The sequence below is a fragment of the Lissotriton vulgaris genome, chromosome 1_1 (assembly GCF_964263255.1).
Source record: "Lissotriton vulgaris chromosome 1_1, aLisVul1.2, whole genome shotgun sequence".
NCBI classification, from domain to species: domain Eukaryota; kingdom Metazoa; phylum Chordata; class Amphibia; order Caudata; family Salamandridae; genus Lissotriton; species Lissotriton vulgaris.
In genome coordinates, this window is record NC_141685.1 from 1,588,335,371 (window position 1) to 1,588,353,422 (window position 18,052).

General features: G+C 45.2%; 1 protein-coding gene across 1 annotated transcript in view; it reads left to right on the forward strand.

The window, feature by feature from the left end:
* Positions 1-18,052, forward strand: part of CFAP54 (cilia and flagella associated protein 54) — a 2,285,874-nt gene that overhangs the window by 553,485 nt on the left and 1,714,337 nt on the right. The window contains exon 18 of the mRNA XM_086918163.1: positions 9,132-9,285. Coding sequence (XP_086774289.1) covers positions 9,132-9,285 — 154 coding nt within the window. The remainder of the gene's footprint in view (positions 1-9,131; positions 9,286-18,052) is intronic.

The window sequence follows — 18,052 nt, forward strand, 5'->3', positions numbered from 1 at the left end:
GGTATCGTAGGGGCGTAAGTTGACGTGGGAGACGCGTATTTCACAGCCCGCCTCCAGTGTTCAATCGCTATGCGGAGAAGGGGGGGTGTGGACCTCGGGATCCCCGCCTTCGGGAGCAATAGGGCGTGAACCCTCCCTTTGTTCCATTCTGAGTCAGACATATCAATTTCGTGCAAATTGCGCCCTGCCAGCCAGTAGGCGAGCCATTGCAGGTGACATGCGAAGTTATATGCCCGGAGGTCCGGGACCCCCATACCACCCGCAGACGTGGGAAGCTGCAACTTCTTTAGGCTAATACGTCGCCTCCCAGTGCCCCAGACCAATTCAGTCAACAGGGTGTCAAGTGTTTTGAATACCGCGGCCTGGATTTTCAGCGGCAGTCCGGTAAAGTAGTACAACAGACGTGGCAGGACCACCATCTTGGTAATAGTCACCCTGCCCGCCACTGCTAACGGGAGCGTGATCCAAAATCGCACCTGTGCTCTCAGCTTCGTAATTGCCCTTCCTACGTTGCCCTCTAGCAGGTCCCCTGGATCTCTATACACTTGTAACCCTAGGTAACGGAAGGTGTGCTCCGCCACCTGGAATGAGTAAGGTGCAAAGGGAAGATGAGTTTCCATCCTGGCTGCAGAGAAGAAAAACCCATATGACTTGGGTTCACTAATCGTAAGGCCCGACATGGTGCTAAAGGTATTAAATATTTCGGGCACAGGGTCTAAGTCCCCTCCCAGGTCTCCGAAGTAGAGTATGATGTCGTCCGCGTACGCTGATACCACATGCGTCGTTGCACCCCTCCGTACACCTCTGTGTTGCGCGGACCCTCGGAGTTTACACAGTAGGGGCTCTAGCGCTAGTATAAACAATAGCGGGGATAATGGGCATCCCTGCCTGGTACCCTTAGCCACTGCCAATTGTGCCGATATGCACCTGTTTGTGCGGACCCGTGCAGTTGGATATGTGTAAAGTAGTTTCACCCAACTAATGTACTCTATCGGCAACCCAAAATATTAGAGTACCGCAAACATGTAGTCCCACTTGATGGAGTCGAAGGCCTGCTTCAAGTCTAGCGATACGCAGCCCTCCGTCCCCGCCCCTCCCGGTGTACCTAGCATGATTTGGCTGAGGCGCAGCAGGTTCATAGCAGTGCTTCTGCCCGGGACAAAGCCACACTGGTCTGGGTGTATGAGCGATGGAATGTATTGAGCCAGTCTGTTCGCTAGTAGTTTACTTAATATTTTGTAATCCGTGTTTTGTAGTGATAACGGTCTGTAATTTGCTATACATAGGCTGTCCCTGTCTGGTTTCAGCAGTGATACTATTAGGGCTTGTAGTGTGGACTATAGAAGACCCCGGGCCTTAAGTGCCTCCCTATATACCTCTAGTAGTCGTGGTGCCAGAAGATCTATGAAGGCTCCATAGAATTCCACTGGAAGGTCATCCGTGCCCGGGGCTTTGTTCCGTGGGAGGGCGCGAATGGCCTGTCGAATTTCTGCTATCGTGATAGGCCTCGCCAACTCTTTCCTTTGTCTCTCCTCTAGCTTCCGTATTTCCAACCCCCTCATGAAGTCCCCGAGGGCCCCATCCACCATAGGGTCGTGTGGGCCGTATAACGTCCCATCGTAGTCCTGAAACGCTGCGTTCACACTCAGCTGCGTTGTTGCCATGGTCCCCCCGGTCAAGTACCTCCATTATGGGCAAGTGTATCGGTCGTCTTTTACCAGCTGGGCTAATAAAGGTCCTGCCTTATCTGCCTGCGCATGTTGTCTACTCGTGTACTCTCGGTAGTCAAGGATACGCAGTTCCTCTAACAGTTCTGCATGTTGGATGTGTGCTTCCTGTAGGGGCGTGAAAGGCACATTCATGCCGGCAGCTTCACTCTCCAGTAGTGCCAGGCGTCCTCTACATCCCGGAGTTTGTCCATCACAGTGTGCCTCATGCCCACCCGTGTGCTCATCGCTTCACCCCGAATCGTGACCTTAAAAGCATCCCACTCCACCTGGCGGGCGCTCGCTGACCCACCGTTTATGTCAAAGTAAGTTACAATGGCCATCTCTAGTGATGCGCGGAAAGTCGTGTCCTCTAATAGGTCTGGGTTAAGGCGCCAGGTTGGTATGGGAGTTGGGATCCTACCCCACTGAAAAGCGACTTCCACCAGGTTGTGGTCTGAGAAAGTTTTTCCCATGTGTTCCGCCGTTAAAACCGACCCTAAGAGTGGCGTGGTGCAGAAGACATGATCTATTCTGGTGTGCAACTTGTGTGGTGGTGAATAGAATGTATATTCCCTGTGTAATATGTGTTTGCCACGCCATGCATCTGTTAATTGCCAACCCTCTGCCCCCTGCGCTAGCGCCTCAGCCTGTTTCCTACTTTCCGTGGCCTGTAATGGTGGGTGCGATCTATCCATTGATACATCCAGCACAGCATTAAAATCCCCTCCCAGCAACCAGGGAAAATCAGCCCAATCAGCCAGCACTCCGCCAAGCGTCACCAGGAACGCTGATTGGTTCGTGTTCGGTGCATATACACTTCCCAGCACAACAGGGGAACCATCCAACAACCCTCGGACAAATACATATCTGCCATTCGTATCCGCCCTCAGTTCCACCAGTTTGAAGGGGACTGAATTCCTCAGCCACACAGCTGCCCCTCGCGAGAAGGCTGAGTAAGAGGTGGCGAACAATTGACCCTTCCACTTTTTAAGCAATTTCCCACTTTCTGAGGTCGTTAAATGGGTTTCCTGAAGGCAGGCAATATTGACCAACTGCGATTCAGTTGAGCTAAGATTCTATGTCTTTTGTGGACCGACCCCATGCCACGAACATTCCAAGTGCACAATTTATAGTCATTAAGGGTCCCCATCCCTAGCGGCAGCAGGTGTATCCGGTGGATTCCGCACCATGGAGCAGGTATAATTAAACAACCATAAGTCTCGTGCCCGTACAAGAAACAACCCCGTAACTCCCAGGTCCCCGAACAAAACCTTTCGGGATCCAAACAGTATAGCCCAACGTGGGCATGCCTTACAGTTAAACATGTCTATATGGTGGGGGTCTGGGGCCTCTTACACCAGTCCAGAGTCTGTTGGTAGCACTCCATCTCACCAAGAGCAAAGAAGGCCCACCTCCCCCTGATCGCCTTGCAGATAGTTCATACGTTACCATCCGACGTGTCGCCCAGCCACAGTCACAGGTCATGTGCTTCTTGTGCCGTGGTCTTGGGAAACAGCTGCAGGCTATCAGCAGACCCCGACACCTCCGTGTGGGTGGCAGAACGGCTGGCTGAAGCGGCAGGGTCCCGGGCGTCGTGTTCAGCCAAGGCGGCCGATGTCAGGTGCCCCAGCCCCTCGGTCCTGGCCGATGACGGTCCCCCAGAGTCCGCGTGTCGGTGCGTGTGATCCTTGGTCGCTCCCTGCTGGTGTCGGCCTCCGCGGCGCGATGATCCCTCACCGGGATCCTCCCCAAAGGGGTCCTGCGAGTTCGGGGGCGTCAGTGTCACCTCAATCCATTCCGCTGCTTCCTCCGGTGATTCGAAAAAGTAGGACCTATTGTTGTAAAGCACCTTGAGTCGTGCCGGAAACAGCAGTGCGTACTTCAGATCCCTGTCCCGCAGCATGCGCTTAACTCCCAGGAACGTCGAGCGGGCCCTCTGCACCGCCGGGGTGAAATCTGGATACACCGAAATAGTCTTGTCCTCAAAGCCCAATGGGGCTTTCTCTCTTGCGGCCCTCAGGACCGAGTCACGGTCTTTGTAGTGTAGCAGGCGGGCAATTAAGTGGCGCCGTGACGCTTCTAGTTTAGGCGGCTTCGCCGGCATCCGGTGCGCTCTCTCCACACTATATAGTGGCGTGAGGTCTTGGGGATCCACTATCTTCTTTAGCCAGTCCTCTACGAATTGGGTAGGGTCCTTCGCTTCGCTTTTATCTGGAGTACCCAGTATGCGCACGTTATTGCGGCGGGCCCGCCCTTCCGCATCATCCAGCTTGTCCCATATCATTTTGATCTGCTTGTCCATTTGCTCGAGTTTCGTAGAATGGGATGTTTGTTGTGGTATGAGGTCGTCTAGCGCTATTTTGTGCTCCTTGACTTTCTCCGCCAGCTTCGTATGGTCCGCCTTGAGCAGTGAGAGGCTCGTTGCCATGTTGTCCATTCGGGATTCTAGCGCCTCCCTGGACGCCTTGATTTCAACTAGTATAAGGTCCAGTTTCGCATCTTGTGAGGTTTTGCCCGTCGGGGGAATCATCTCCACGTTCAAGGACGCTAGCGGGTCCTCCGAGCCCGTGGACTGATGATCAGCTCCAGCTCCGTGGTCCTGCGCCTTGGCCCTGTTCCTGCCCATATTGCACATTGGATGTGTCCCCAGTGCTACTGGTCTGGGCAAGCGACGAGTGAGTCCCAGTCGAGTGATATGCCGCCGGTGTCTCCCATGTACAGCCGCCAGGGAGAGGTCACCCGTCGTCGTCCTGCCTCGTCCAGCGTGTGCAGGAGGCCTCACCAGCCCCCCCCCCCCCCCCCCCCAGGGCCCAGCAGTCATGGTTAAAAAAATTTCGGGAATGGCGGCCCACACAGCTCTCTCATAAGCTGGTATCTCTCACCGTTATTACGCCAGTGAAGAGGGGGTAGGGGGCCACTCAAAGGCTAGATGCTGTCTGCGGCATGCCGCGTCGTGGTGGGGTGCCTATTATCCCGCTGCCGCTCCGTGCACTGTACCTTCTGTCTGGTGGCCTGATTCAGCAGGCAGGGTCCTCACAGTGCTAGGGGGGGAGGGGGGGACCGCCACTGTCAACGTCTCGCGCAGCCCCTCCGGGTAGCGGCACTCGGGGTAGTTCAGTCGCGGCAGCGTCCTCAGGGGGTCCGCTGAGCGCAGCGGGGGCAGGCGCGCTCAGGCAGGGATCTAACGCGGTCATTGCCGCTTCCTCACCAGGCCGACAGGGCGTAATGGCAGTCCTCACAGGCAGCGCCCTTGTTGGTTTCGGGCGTTCGGGGGGTTCGGCAGGTCACTGTTTTGTATCCCTCCCGTAGGTCTTCCGCTGGCGTGTTCCGGCTCACCGCCCCTCAGCGGCCCAGGTCGCACCCGCAGCAGCCCTAGCCGGCTCCGGCCGCCTCCTCACGCCAGTCCGCTGCTCCACCACGAGGGCCAGGCCGCTCCCAAATCACCGCCCGTAGTCAGCCGTCTGCAGTCGTCCTCAGCCGCCGATCGGCGTCGGGGGTCCGCACCGCCTCCCGGGACCGGGGGGTGTATCGTGGCAATCGGGGAGGTAGGGGGGTAAAGGATATTTAGCTAGTGTTGGTGGTTATGGACGGAGCCTCGTTAGATCACGTCCGCCATGTTCGGTCCTTGGCCACGCCCCCATCTGAATCAGACTTAACCGGCCTATAAATATTGAAAAAAGTGATCTGTTTATTACGGATAGTAGCATTAAGTATTACCCATCGTCCACTTGTATCACATTCAGTTGATAGAATTTAAATTTGTAAGGATTAGTGACATAAAATGGCAATACCAGCCTTTCGGTTAACAGCAGGAGAAAAGACAGCCTGACCCACCCACTGACGTTTAAGCTTAAGTGATTCAGCATCATTACAATGAGTTTCCTGTAAAAGAGCAATTTGCTAATTAAGTTTCAATAAATGCGAAAGTACCTTTTGATGTTTAACAGGATGACACAGACCAGGGACGTTCCCTGAAACAACATTAAACATGTTGATGAACATATACAGGGGTACAGTAACAATGATGACAAACTGTAAAAACAACAATGGGAACACAAAGACAGCATTTGTCAAAAATGGAGTGTCAAAAATTGAGTAACATGGAGGCACTACCAGAAAAATAAATAAGAAAAATAAGTAGAGACTCATGCAATTATGGAAACAAGAAAAAGAAAAGAAAAAAGAAGGAAGGGAAATGAAATGAGAATAGAATAGATAGAGGGAATAAAAGAAAGAAGAGTAAAGAAGATAAGGAAACAAAGGGACAGATCAAGGACATAAAGCTAGATCTGCAATTAAGAGGAAAGGAAATGAAAACCAGACATTTCAGCACGCAGAAGCAAGAACAACAACGGAGAGAAAAGAGCTAAAAATAGAAATAGAGAAATATTCTGGCCATATGTACCATGCTGATGAACATAATTAAAGAGTAAAACACGAAACGAGAAACCATGCAATATTATCAATTTGACATTTTAAGTACATTGCATATTGGTGTCCACAGGTAGCTTAGTGATGGTTTGCAGAAACAGTATATGTTTTGTTTGGATCTTCAAACGAATGAGTAACACCTTCATAACTAATTTTTAAAGAGACAGGAATATATATGCCATATTGGATGTACAGAGATCTCAGTTGAGGACGAAGAGCTAGGAACTCTTTATGTCTAATATTGGTTGCATTGGAAATATCCTGAGAAATGTAAATGTTATGAACAGACCATGCAAGGCGACCGTCAATGCTGCATTATCTCTTGATGCTGAGAAAGCATTTGACCGTATAAGGGCATTATAATAAAACGAGGTCTGGTAGATTGAGGTTGAGAATGACCTAAGCAATGTGTCCGTTAAATAGTTAAAGGAGAAGCAGAGTGTTAATTGAGAAGATCAAGTAAAAATTTCTTTAAGAAGGAAATGAGATCAGGGCCTTCAATATTCTCTGCTAGAACATAAAGGTGAATATAGTTCCTTCTATTGCGATTTTTCAAGATCTTCAGTGTGAAACTTGAACTTTTGAACTTCTTGTTCCAGCATGGGTATTTTAGAAGCCTTGTCCTGAAGGTGGCCCACATGCTGTTCCTTTTCGAGCAACTTTCTTTCCATTGTGATCCAAGGATCTTCAATGTGGTACAGTTTTTCATTGGTAGTGTTCATGAACGGTTTAAGGGCACGTAGTTCATCTAGGATTGCATCTAAGACTGGATTAGGAGACGACTGGATCGGAAATGGAGGATCATTTTTGACTCTTTTAGGGTTAGTGCGTGAGGAAGATGCTTTAGCAAGATTAAGGGAGTCGCTGTCCATTTTGATGATGTGCACTGATCGATGATGGAGTTTTTTAGAGGTAGCCCATATGCTAAATATTTGGCAAAAGAAAGACTCAATATATTTGAGTGAGGTTGCACACAATTTAGTGAGGAAAAGGACGATTAATTACATGTGACAGGTATACGACCACATAGCAGAATGTGGAGCGGAGAATTTATAGTAGTTCACACTGGCTTGCAAAGCATGCAAGGAAACAGGGAACAAAAGACCTCCTGAGGAACTGCCCCACGGTTTATGGAACCACGTTCACATCCTTCCAGGTTCAAACTCATAAAATAGTTATTTCCATCAAATCCTCAATGGCATCAAGTTCAACAGATCAGAATCAAAATACATGATAAGGGCAATAGGCTAAATGCCTGTTGGGAAGAAAGCACTATAGATCATTTAAAGAAGTCCCTGAAAGAGAAGGACATATCGTATAGCATGCAGAAAATTGAGAAGGGTTCGGGCCTCCCAATGTTGGAATATAATTGGTTAGAGATGCAAAGGTAGGTATTTGATGAAGGACGGCAAGCTCACCCAAATCGTTGTGGGAATGAGGAGCAATGATACGAGTGGCACGCCTATAAAATGGCGGCTGCTTGCGTGTGAAGGAGAACGTTCTTTGGGACTAAAACAGGAGAACGATGAGTCTTTAGAAGGTCCCACCAGCCCACAAGTGCGTAGAAACATTACGGCACATGAGACCAACTTAGAGAGTGCTGGGTATGATCTCGAGGTGACTGAAAATCAGTTCATTAGCTTTGTGGGGAGATGGAGCTTATCGGTCAAGCCATGCCTCCGTATTATGTTCTTCTACCTCTCTTATCATAAAGCCACTGACCCAGTTCTTCCCTCAATACACTTTTGTTATTTCTTTGTCTCACTTTCTATTTGCTGTCTCTAGAGCCTCTCTCATTCTTACATGTGCATCTCTACAGTTTTCTTTTACCTTTTGAAGAGGCTCTATGTCACTATGTTGCTCACTCTTCATGCAGTAGGAGTAGTGTGCCGGTAAAATGGCGCCTGCTAGCACGTTAAGGAAAACGTTGTCGGGACTGTAAAAGGAGAAGGACGAGATATCAAAAGCTCCTGCCAGTCCACAAATGCGTTGCATCAATGTAGAACATGAGACCAGTTTAGAGAACGCTGGGCATGGTTTGAGGTATCCGAAAATCAGTTCAATAGCTCTGTGAGGAGACGGAGCCTATCGGTCCCCCGCCATCTTGCCCCTGCGCGTAAGCCACGCCCCCTGAGAATAGACACTAATTCGGAACACGGAGAGTGAAAGGGGCTGTTAGTATTAAATTAAAGGCAACTCCGAAACTCTAGGGGTGAGAACTTTCTTGATCTGGGTCCCGGGTATTTGTAAAACAAGTTATCATTATTGGGAAGCTACACTCACAAAAAACAGATTGACGTTTCAAAAAGTATGTTCTGTAGTTGAAATGTTGATTTAATCACATTCAGTACTGATACACTAAAGCACTTTAGTGTGGATGATTCAAGCCTTTTCAGCAGCTGGATGCATTTAGTTTGGAATTTCAATTTAAAAATGCATAGAGAGAACCCCTGCTTATCAGAAAATCTTGAATACAGAGAACAACACAGCAACCAAAACAACCCACAGAATTAAACCAATAAAAAAATGCCTAAATGCAGCTTGAACGCTTAGAATGAGATGGATTAGCCTGTGAAAGAGGTTATGGTATGGCTGAAAGATAAATGATTATGTAGTTGGAGGAGAGCTTATGTGGAGTTGTAAAGTGAACCTTAGTCTTGAATACAATATGAACGCTAGTCACTGCATTGAGTACCGACTATTCTAAGAATATTAGCCAATGGATGCGTTAAAACTTGCTTTTATTTACCATTTAAACTGATATTTTGGTTTGATTTTATTTGGAAATGAAAAGCAGAAAGCATTATTAAGTATTTTTCTTTATGCACTTGTCAATAGGTAAGTGTAAAGGATACCAGTAAATACTTACATGACTGGAGACAAACATATTGGAAAACGTTAAACACCAAAGCAATTTGTGGATCCTAAAAGACAAAATGTGTAACATTTAATTTATACCTACTTTTAATAGTATTATTATCACTTTTTCAGCCTGTATCAGGAGAGCACAATTTAAGTAACGCAAGGACAGAAGACGAAAACCCTTCAGAACCATTCTTAAGGAACAGCCTCCTGATGGACCTTCATCTCGAGCTCATTCATGTGCAGCATGGAGTGTCCGTCAAACTCCTCAACCTCATACACGGTAGGACTGCCTAATGACTGCACACAGTATTCATGTATTGTTTTTGGAAACTTGTTCCTAAACACATTCGCGGGCATGAAGAGAAGTACCAATGATAGCATTGCTCGTGACCTTCACTTTTCCATGATTAGACCAAGGTGACTGTCAAGGAGCCAGTTCAGGAGAATTAAGCCAAAGAAAAACATTTCCACTGGTGTAAACGGTAGAGCATATAGGGAATACAATTAGGTGTATGGATGGGTTTTATTTTTATAGCACTGGAGTTCATTTGGATCACAAACCTTTTTTGACTCATGCTATTTCATGGCCTTGGCGGTAACTTTAGGGAGTGTTTGGTGCAAACACCGTTTACCACCATATCATAAAAAAAGGTTTCTGTAGGTGGTAATGTGTGGCACGAATGTTTGTGCATAAATAATGTGTGATATTTTGTTTTGGTGGTGATGTGCTCTGTTGTTTTTGTACCTCTGGTCTATGTGCTGTAGTGCTGTTTGTTGTTGTCCTGTTTTACTTGTGTTTATATGTTTATCGCCCAGCTAATTGTGTTATGTTCTCTTAATAGCTACATTTCCAGCCAAAAGCAGCAGAGGCTTTTAACATTATTGTTACAAACATTCACCATAGTGTAAAGTGGTAAAGTAGCGCTTCTCCAGCTCTTCAACTATTTAGGACATCAGTCAACCTAACGATGTGGTGGTGGCCATGTTTTAAGTTAACACTTGCAGTGCCTACATTATGTGATAGACACATGGTGTCTCTTGGCTCTGGGAGAGCCAAAAAGCCATCAGTAGAAAGTATAATTCACAAATAAGGTTTAGAAACAGTCCATGTAGTTAAAAACTCTGTAAGGTTGGGTATGAAGAAACCATTGTTGAGAGCCAAAGTGCCAGGTGTGACGACCACTTACAGAACACTGCTTTTCTCTGGTTCCCAAATATTCTGCTTTTCACAATATCCTATGGAGCAACTCCCTGCAGTCAAGGTCTCTGCTAACTCAGAGCCTCAGTTAACTATCCAGATTTGTAAGCACTTTTCTATAGACGTTTCTATAAAACATATGACGTTTCATATGGTGTTGCTTTTCCAGTCCAGTTTTCCAAAACAGGTTTTTAATATCAGGCTTCTGGCACATCAAAGTGTGTGATTTCCAACCACATTAATCACCCCTACCAGCATAGGCACATATTGGATAGTAGGATCACCCCATACAGGATGGTCCCCATCACTAGTTAAAAGTCCCAGATTGTGTGGTTTATCTGGGCCTGCTGGTCAGCATGTGGGGTACGGGTTGGTGGATCTTATCCTCTCCTCCACTGAACTGGATATCAGTGTACATACTGACAAATAAAAGCACCACACAGTGTAGGCAGTAGATCCTGGGTACCTTTGTCTCCACGGCCAGTAGGTAGGCAGTGAAACTCAAAATGGGGATAAAAACACTCTTTCTAGGCTTAAGAACTCCCCTGGTTTGAAGCACACCACCTACCTCAACCAGAGGTTTATGAGCTTCATATAGGTTTGTGCCTATCAGGTTGAGGGTCCAGTAGGGTGTCAATAAGTAGGTAATGGCACCCACATAGATGGAGGACATGCCCTCCCGATACACAGGGCAACTTAGGATGAATAGTAGTGTAATCTCAAACTGTTGCATGTCATATGTTAGGAATTTGGGTGAGTTATTTACAAAAATAATAACAGCTATATTTGCATTTTAGTTCGATATGCTCAATACGTTTTACAATTACCCGGAGCGGGTAATAACTGGTGACCCCAGCGAACTGTGATTTCTTTATGTTGTCAACCTTCTGATGAAGGTTCTAAACAGAAATCAATGTCTTGGCCAAGGACCTGGCAAATAGACACACTAAACTGGTAGGAAAAGTGGTTCATCCTGATTAGTGTAACTTCATGTACTTTAGGTTTAATATGTCTAAGAGGCTCTTGCTTCAGATGTTCCATAACATCCTGATGACAGCAAGCACAAGTGGGTGAAATTGTATATATTGTATATATTAAATATTTGAGGATCTTTTCCCTGACTGCCCCCTGACTGCAGAAAAGCATTCAACTTCTTGGAGTGGAATCATATGTCGTCAATCTTGGATAAAATGAAGGTGGGACTAAATTTCTTAAGCTAGGTGATTATTATACTCCGGGTATATATAACAAGTGAAGGTTCCTTGCTGAAACGAAGAAGGGGTGTTTTTCAACTCCTGTGTGCCCTGCCCTAATAGAAACAATGGGGAAGGTGGCATTGATAAGTGAACACATTCACTGAACATTTACATCTACAAATCGCAGAACATTCCTTTTAAGATCAAGCCAGACCTTTTTGACATAATGAAAGTAAGTTGAGTAGGCTACTACTGAATAATAGATTCCCAGGGTGGACATAAAGACTCTTGGTAGCTTTACATATAACAAGAGTCTTCACCTTCCTAATCTCTAGTTCCCAGTTCTATTTAAAAATATGTGGTTGCACATTGCGGGTATGGAACCCTCCAAACGTAAAGTAATATAGAGGCAATGTTAACACCCAACACCCAGCCACAAATCCATGACTATAACCCAAGTGTAGGTGAGTCATTTTGTGGCTGTTGTACGTGTTCCTCTCTGGGTGAGTGGGGATGTTGATAACCCAGTAGCTGCAAAGATTACCAAAGAAAAGAAAATTTAGTCTACATCCTGATGTGAGAGGAATGTCTACCAGCGACTGTCAAATATCAGATTTAACCTATTATGTATTTGTAAAGCATGTGTTAACTGTTGGGTCTCTTAGCACAAAAATAACATGCTTATTGTTACCCAGCTCAATGGTACTCATTTTAGTGAGCTCAGTAGGTTGAAAGGCTGAGTGGACCTGCTGGGATTACAACATGTGACCTTGAATCAAACACAGATTACTAGAGTGGATGCATTAGTACATGCACCTACTCAAACCCCTCAACTTTTTGATAGAATACAGTAGTAGTAACACACCCAGAAGAGTAGGAATACCAAGTTATTGGCCAAAAAGTCCAGAGGTTCCTATGCACATATCTCCATCCATGAGGCATTGTAGAAGGCTACAATGTTGAGGAGACACTGAAATCCGCACTCGTGAATATGGAATTCAAAGTGAAAGCTTTCAGACATCTTTTTGTCGTAGTTTCCAGATTGCAGAACTAATGGTTTAGGGAGGTATTGGCATTGACATTTAGCCTGATCATCAGGTGAGGAAGAGGAAAAGGAAAAGGTTGCCCTCTTAGCACCAGGATGTTTATCGATGAAGGAGGCCCCTTTATGAGAGGAGAAGCTGTTGATGAATTTTAAGTGTGGCTAAGAGTTCGTGTTCTGCATTGTGGGTGTCAATACTGAACAGAGGCTAAGATTATGGAAATCTCCTTTATAGCTTAGCTCACAGCAGAAACAATTGAAGAAGCTAGAAAGTCAAAAGAACATTCTAATAGGCTATAAAACCCCCCACATAACTTCTAATTTTCTTAACTTCCACAGAAAATTTCCATTTGTGAGACAAATTTCTTACTCTGAAAGAGAAAAAATCAAATTCAATAACTTTACCCAATAGGGAGGGTAACCATTGTGGAGGGATAATCTTAGCCTCCGAGTCTTTAATAAAATCCTGATTTTCTGCCCACCGGGCTTTGAAAAATCTACATTTTATAGCATGACACGGAGGCTAACATTATGAAAGTTCAAAGTGCATATTGCACATTATCAATTGCGCTTGTAACAGGTCTAAAATAACAACTTTTAAACATACTTCCGTTGGACCAATCCGCAGCTCTAAGGAAATCCTGTAGGCCCTGCCCAAGAAGATAGCTTTGGAAGCTGAAGCCCCCTAAGGGAATGAGCACCAAATATAGTTATGTCTACACCAGCTTCTTTCATTACTTCCTTGACCCATCTTGCTAAGGTGGGTGAAGAAACTGCTCTACGAAGAGATCTATGGGATACTAGCATTTGTTCTATATCCCTCTTAACTTCTCAGTCCTCTTTTCATACTCCATCAGGCACTTTACCACACATAGTCTTTCATTCGGTGTAAAGAAGGGGCTGAAAACCAAAATTAACATAGTCAACTTCGTCTCTCAAAGTAAAAGCAAAACCCTTTCGTGTTGGTATGCCCTGCTGGTGATGTCTAAGGCGTTCATGTCTGAGGTCCTCCTGAATGATACTAGGCGGGAAACGGCCACTACAACGCGGCCGCTTCCACGTATAACATTAACCACGCATGCTTTACAACGCATGCGTGGTTAACACAAATCACCTTTACCACGCATACCTTTACTACGAGATGCGTAGTAAAGGCATGTGTGGTAAAAGCTATCATTAACAATAGGGGCTTGGGGGGGTTCCCCCCCCCCAAAAAAAGTGTGAAAAGCAAAGGGGTTTTGGGGGGGTCTCCCCCCCCAAAATAAACGCACCGTGTTTTAAATGCGCAAGGATTTTATTTAAAGATGTGGGCATAACGTAGAAAGTGACAGAATATTGAAGCATTTTGAAGCGTGTCTTGGCTGCAAGCCACCCAGCGCGGCCGTCACTACGTGCCTCAATCTTGTGACTGAAAGGGAATTACAATAGAGTACTGGAAAAATGATAACTACGTCACAACAAGCGAGATGAAAAAAAGAATCAACATGAACTGTAAGTAACAGGTAAAATGGCGGAGCATGTGTGGCTACTCAATGTAAAACATATTTTAAAAAAGGGGACTGAAATGACCCTTAGCAGGAATATGCCCTTATCATGCGTACATTTACAACGAAAATCGTTGTAAAAGTATGCGTGGTAAGAGAATATTCGTGGTAAAGGATATGCGAAGTAAGGGCATTCGCGTTGCAACGCATGCGTGGTAAAGGCATGCGTTACAACGGAATGCGTTGTAATATCATACATTCCTAGGCGGGAAACGGCCATTCATACTAGGCATAGTAAGACAGTGAGTTTATAATAGATATGTTTTAAAGATCATCCAGAGTTCTCATCCCAGTTCATTATCAAGTGGACGACATCTCTAACGTCCCATAGGGCAGGGTACTTTGCAGAAGGTGGATTTAATACATGCATACTTCGTATTATCTTTTTAGTTGGTAGGCTTTGACTCACAGAGATTCTGTCTGCAAGACAATGGCCTGTTACAATAGCTGATCTGTAAACATTAACTGTTCTATAGGACAGACCTGATACAAATACTTCTGATAAGTAGTTGACTACATGTACTAAATAAGTTGAAACAGAATTGTAATTCCGTCGAAGACACCAACAAACCCATTTCACCCAAGCCAGTCTATATGACTTTCTTGCGCCAGGTGTCCATGACTCTGATATGAGGTTGAAAGCATCTGCTGAAAGCCCTGGGTTCTGCCACTGTCTCTTGAAATCCTCCAGGCCATCAGTGTTAGAAGGCCCTGCTCTACGAAAGGGTGTGATTCTCCTTGAGGACCTTGAATTATTTCTTTGAAAGTTGGAAATAAGATTGGTAAATCTATACTAATTTCTATTAGGATTGGGAACCATGCCTGAGACCTCCAAGGGGGTGCTATTGCTACTGTGATTTCCTTGTTCCTGCAAACCTATAATAGTAGTCTTGATAGCATGACAAATGGAGGGAAATCATAGGGTGCTAGTCCTCTCAACTTCTGAAGGAAGGCATCCACTCACAAGGCCTGAGGGTCCGGCCTCCAGCTGAAGAATTTCAGTAGTTGAGTGTTCAGTCTGTCTGCAAAGAGATCCACCCCGAAGAGTCCCCATATCGATTGGACACTGAGAAAGATTTCTTTGTCTAGCTTCCAATTGCTGGAGTCTCTGAAATTCCTGAAGAACCAATCTACAACTCTGTTGCTCAGCCCCGGATACGTTTAGTTATTACTGAAATACCCTTGTTCAGGCAGTAAGCCCAAATGCTTCTAGCTAGGTCTGAAAGGCTCTTGGAGTCAGGTCCCCCCATTTTGTTGACGTATTTGACTGCAGATACGTTGCCCATGCGCAGTATGACAGAGCACTTCATTAAGTCCTTGAAAAAGCAGCGAATTGCAAATGAACCTGCCAGTAGTTCCAGGCAGTTGATATGCAACTCCCTCTCAGGTTCTGAACATTGTCCCCCTGTTGATGAGTTGCCACATCTCACACCACATCCTTCTGAGCTTGCACCTGACTCTATTACTATCTCTGGTTCTTCCTCAAAGATGGCTCTGACATTCCATGCTTCTGCATTCCTCAACCCCCAGAGTAGTTATTCACTTGAATCTGAGTCTAGAGATAGTGTTTTGGAGTAAGATTGATTTGATCTCAACGCTTTGGCTTTGAGTCTCTGGAGAGCTCGGTAATACAAGGGGCCTGTGTATATAGCTTGGATCATTAACCACATGGCTGCTGCGGGGATTTTTGCGCTGTGCTGCAAATTGCTATTTTGGTGCATTTATGACGAGCTCAGCTCGTCATCAGCACACGACACCCGTGGGTGATGACGAGCTGAGCTCGTCATCAGCAGCGAAAGGGTTAAGGATAGGAGGCCTAGGATCCTTGCTATGCTTCTCAAGTGAAATTTGTTTTTCCCTAATATTTTCCTTAATTCTTTGCAAACTTTCCTTAATTTTTCTCCCGTTAGTTTTAATTCAGCTCGCATTGTATTTATGATAAAGCGTTGAGAACAAATGGAGTGGTGCACTACCCCAGTAGTTAGCTTTCGTGGCAATAAATGGTTGATTTTCTCTTTTTTGTATGAAAAGCGTTCTTTATTTGATAATGCAACAAATATGTGCAACAAGCCTCAGCCAACGAGTTTTGTTCAAAGGGATTGAAGTTCATCAGGGTGTATATATCACTATTTGATAAATAGGATTGAGTCATCTCTCAACATTAGTGTACAGCTGTCCAGTGCTCCCCAACTACATACATGCATTTATATATGGATCTACCCAAGTATGTCTTCTCTCTCATCGACATATATGATAAAGCCCAGGAATTGCATTACCTGACTTGGAATCATGGATTACTTTTTCTTGTTTATGACAAACCCCGAGTGTTATCATAGGTTTATGGTAACATTTGTGTGATGTGACACTACTTCCCTGGATTGGGTCATTATTAGGATATCGTCTAACTACAATATTAGTCTTATTCCTCTTTTTCTGAGCCATCCTGCTACTGGATGCAGAACCTTGGCGAAGGACCAGGGGGCTGATGAAAGTCCGAAGGGGATGCTGAAGAACTGCCAAAGTTTGGCTCCCAGGTAAACTGGAGGAATTTTTGGTGTGGTGGCAAAATTGGAATAGTGAGATATGCTTCTTTTAGGTCTAGTTGAGTTGGCCAATCCCCTTTTTCAGCACATCTCTGAGGAGGTGTCTTCCTTCCATTTTGAAGTGGTGGTAAACCACCAATTCATTCAGTTATTTTAGGTTTATGACTGGTTTCATCCCTTTGTCTTTCTTCTCCACTAGGAAGATATTTCTGATGAAACCTAACTCTGTTCCCTCTCGAATTGCCCCTTCGCCTCTTTTGATACTAGGATTGAATCTTCCTTTGAGAAGATCATCCCCTGATGAATTTTTCTTTGTTTTGGTGTATCTATAAATTCTATCTTGTACCCCTTGACTGTGTCTAGGAACCAAGTATCCTGACTCACTAGATTCCAGTCCCCATAGAATTGGGCTAGTCTGCCTCCCACATAGTTCTTACCTGTTAAAAAACCTCTTTGAGTTGAAAAACCTCTTTGTATCCACTCGCTCTGAAGCCTCTCCCATGAAATCTCTGTTTTTGGGGGTAGAAAGTTGAATGGCTTGCGAAGCTTGGGTGTGTAAATCTTGCCCCGTGTCCCAGGTAGGGTCTTGATGAACTTTGGCCATGGCTGAAGAACCGTCCTGGTGTTCTCCTGGCCCTGCCAAAAACCTTGCTCTGGAAGACTCTCTTTATGTCTTTCTAGGACTTCTGTATTGAGTTGATATCTTCCAAGTACTTGGCCATATCTTTAATAAATTCCTCCCCAAAGAGTATACCTTGGAAGGCTGCTCCTCCCTCCTTATTGGCAAGTTCGACTAGCTTGGGGTTGATTTTCAGTAAGATACCTTTTCTTCTCTCATTTGAGAGTGTGGTATTCACATTCCCTAGTAGGCAGATAACTATTTGCACCCATTGGCACAATTCCTTGTGGTCAATGGGAGTGAATATATGATGTTACAATGCAAACAATTACAATGCATGTTTTTACAACACAGTTTTTACATGAATGAAATGAAATGAAAATGGATTTTTAAAGCGCATGGCTGCCCTTGAGCGTCCCAGAGCTAAATGTACACTCAGACGGAACTCCTCTGATCAACACCCTGAGATGTTAGTCGTTATGGGGGAAAAGAAAAGTTTTCAGAGTTTTTCGAAATCTGGCCATACATTACAACTACCATTTCAACTACCATTGCATCACATGATTTTACAACGCATGCCATTACAGCGCTTTTTGTAATACTACCCTTATAACGCATACCATTACAATGCATACCCTTACAACGCATAATACTTTTAGAACAACAATAGGGTAAGGGTTGGATAGTGTAGGGGTAAATATTACTATTCCCACTCCAGTGAGTGCAACAGTAGGGAAAGTGTTGGATAGTGTAGAGGTAAAAATTACTATTCCCATGTACCCCAAAACCCATACCCACCCTAAAACAAAAAGATTTCCATTACTTACCCTATAATATGTTGTAATGGTATGCGATGTAATGGCATGCCTTGTAGTGACATGCGTTGTAATGGCATGCGATGTAAA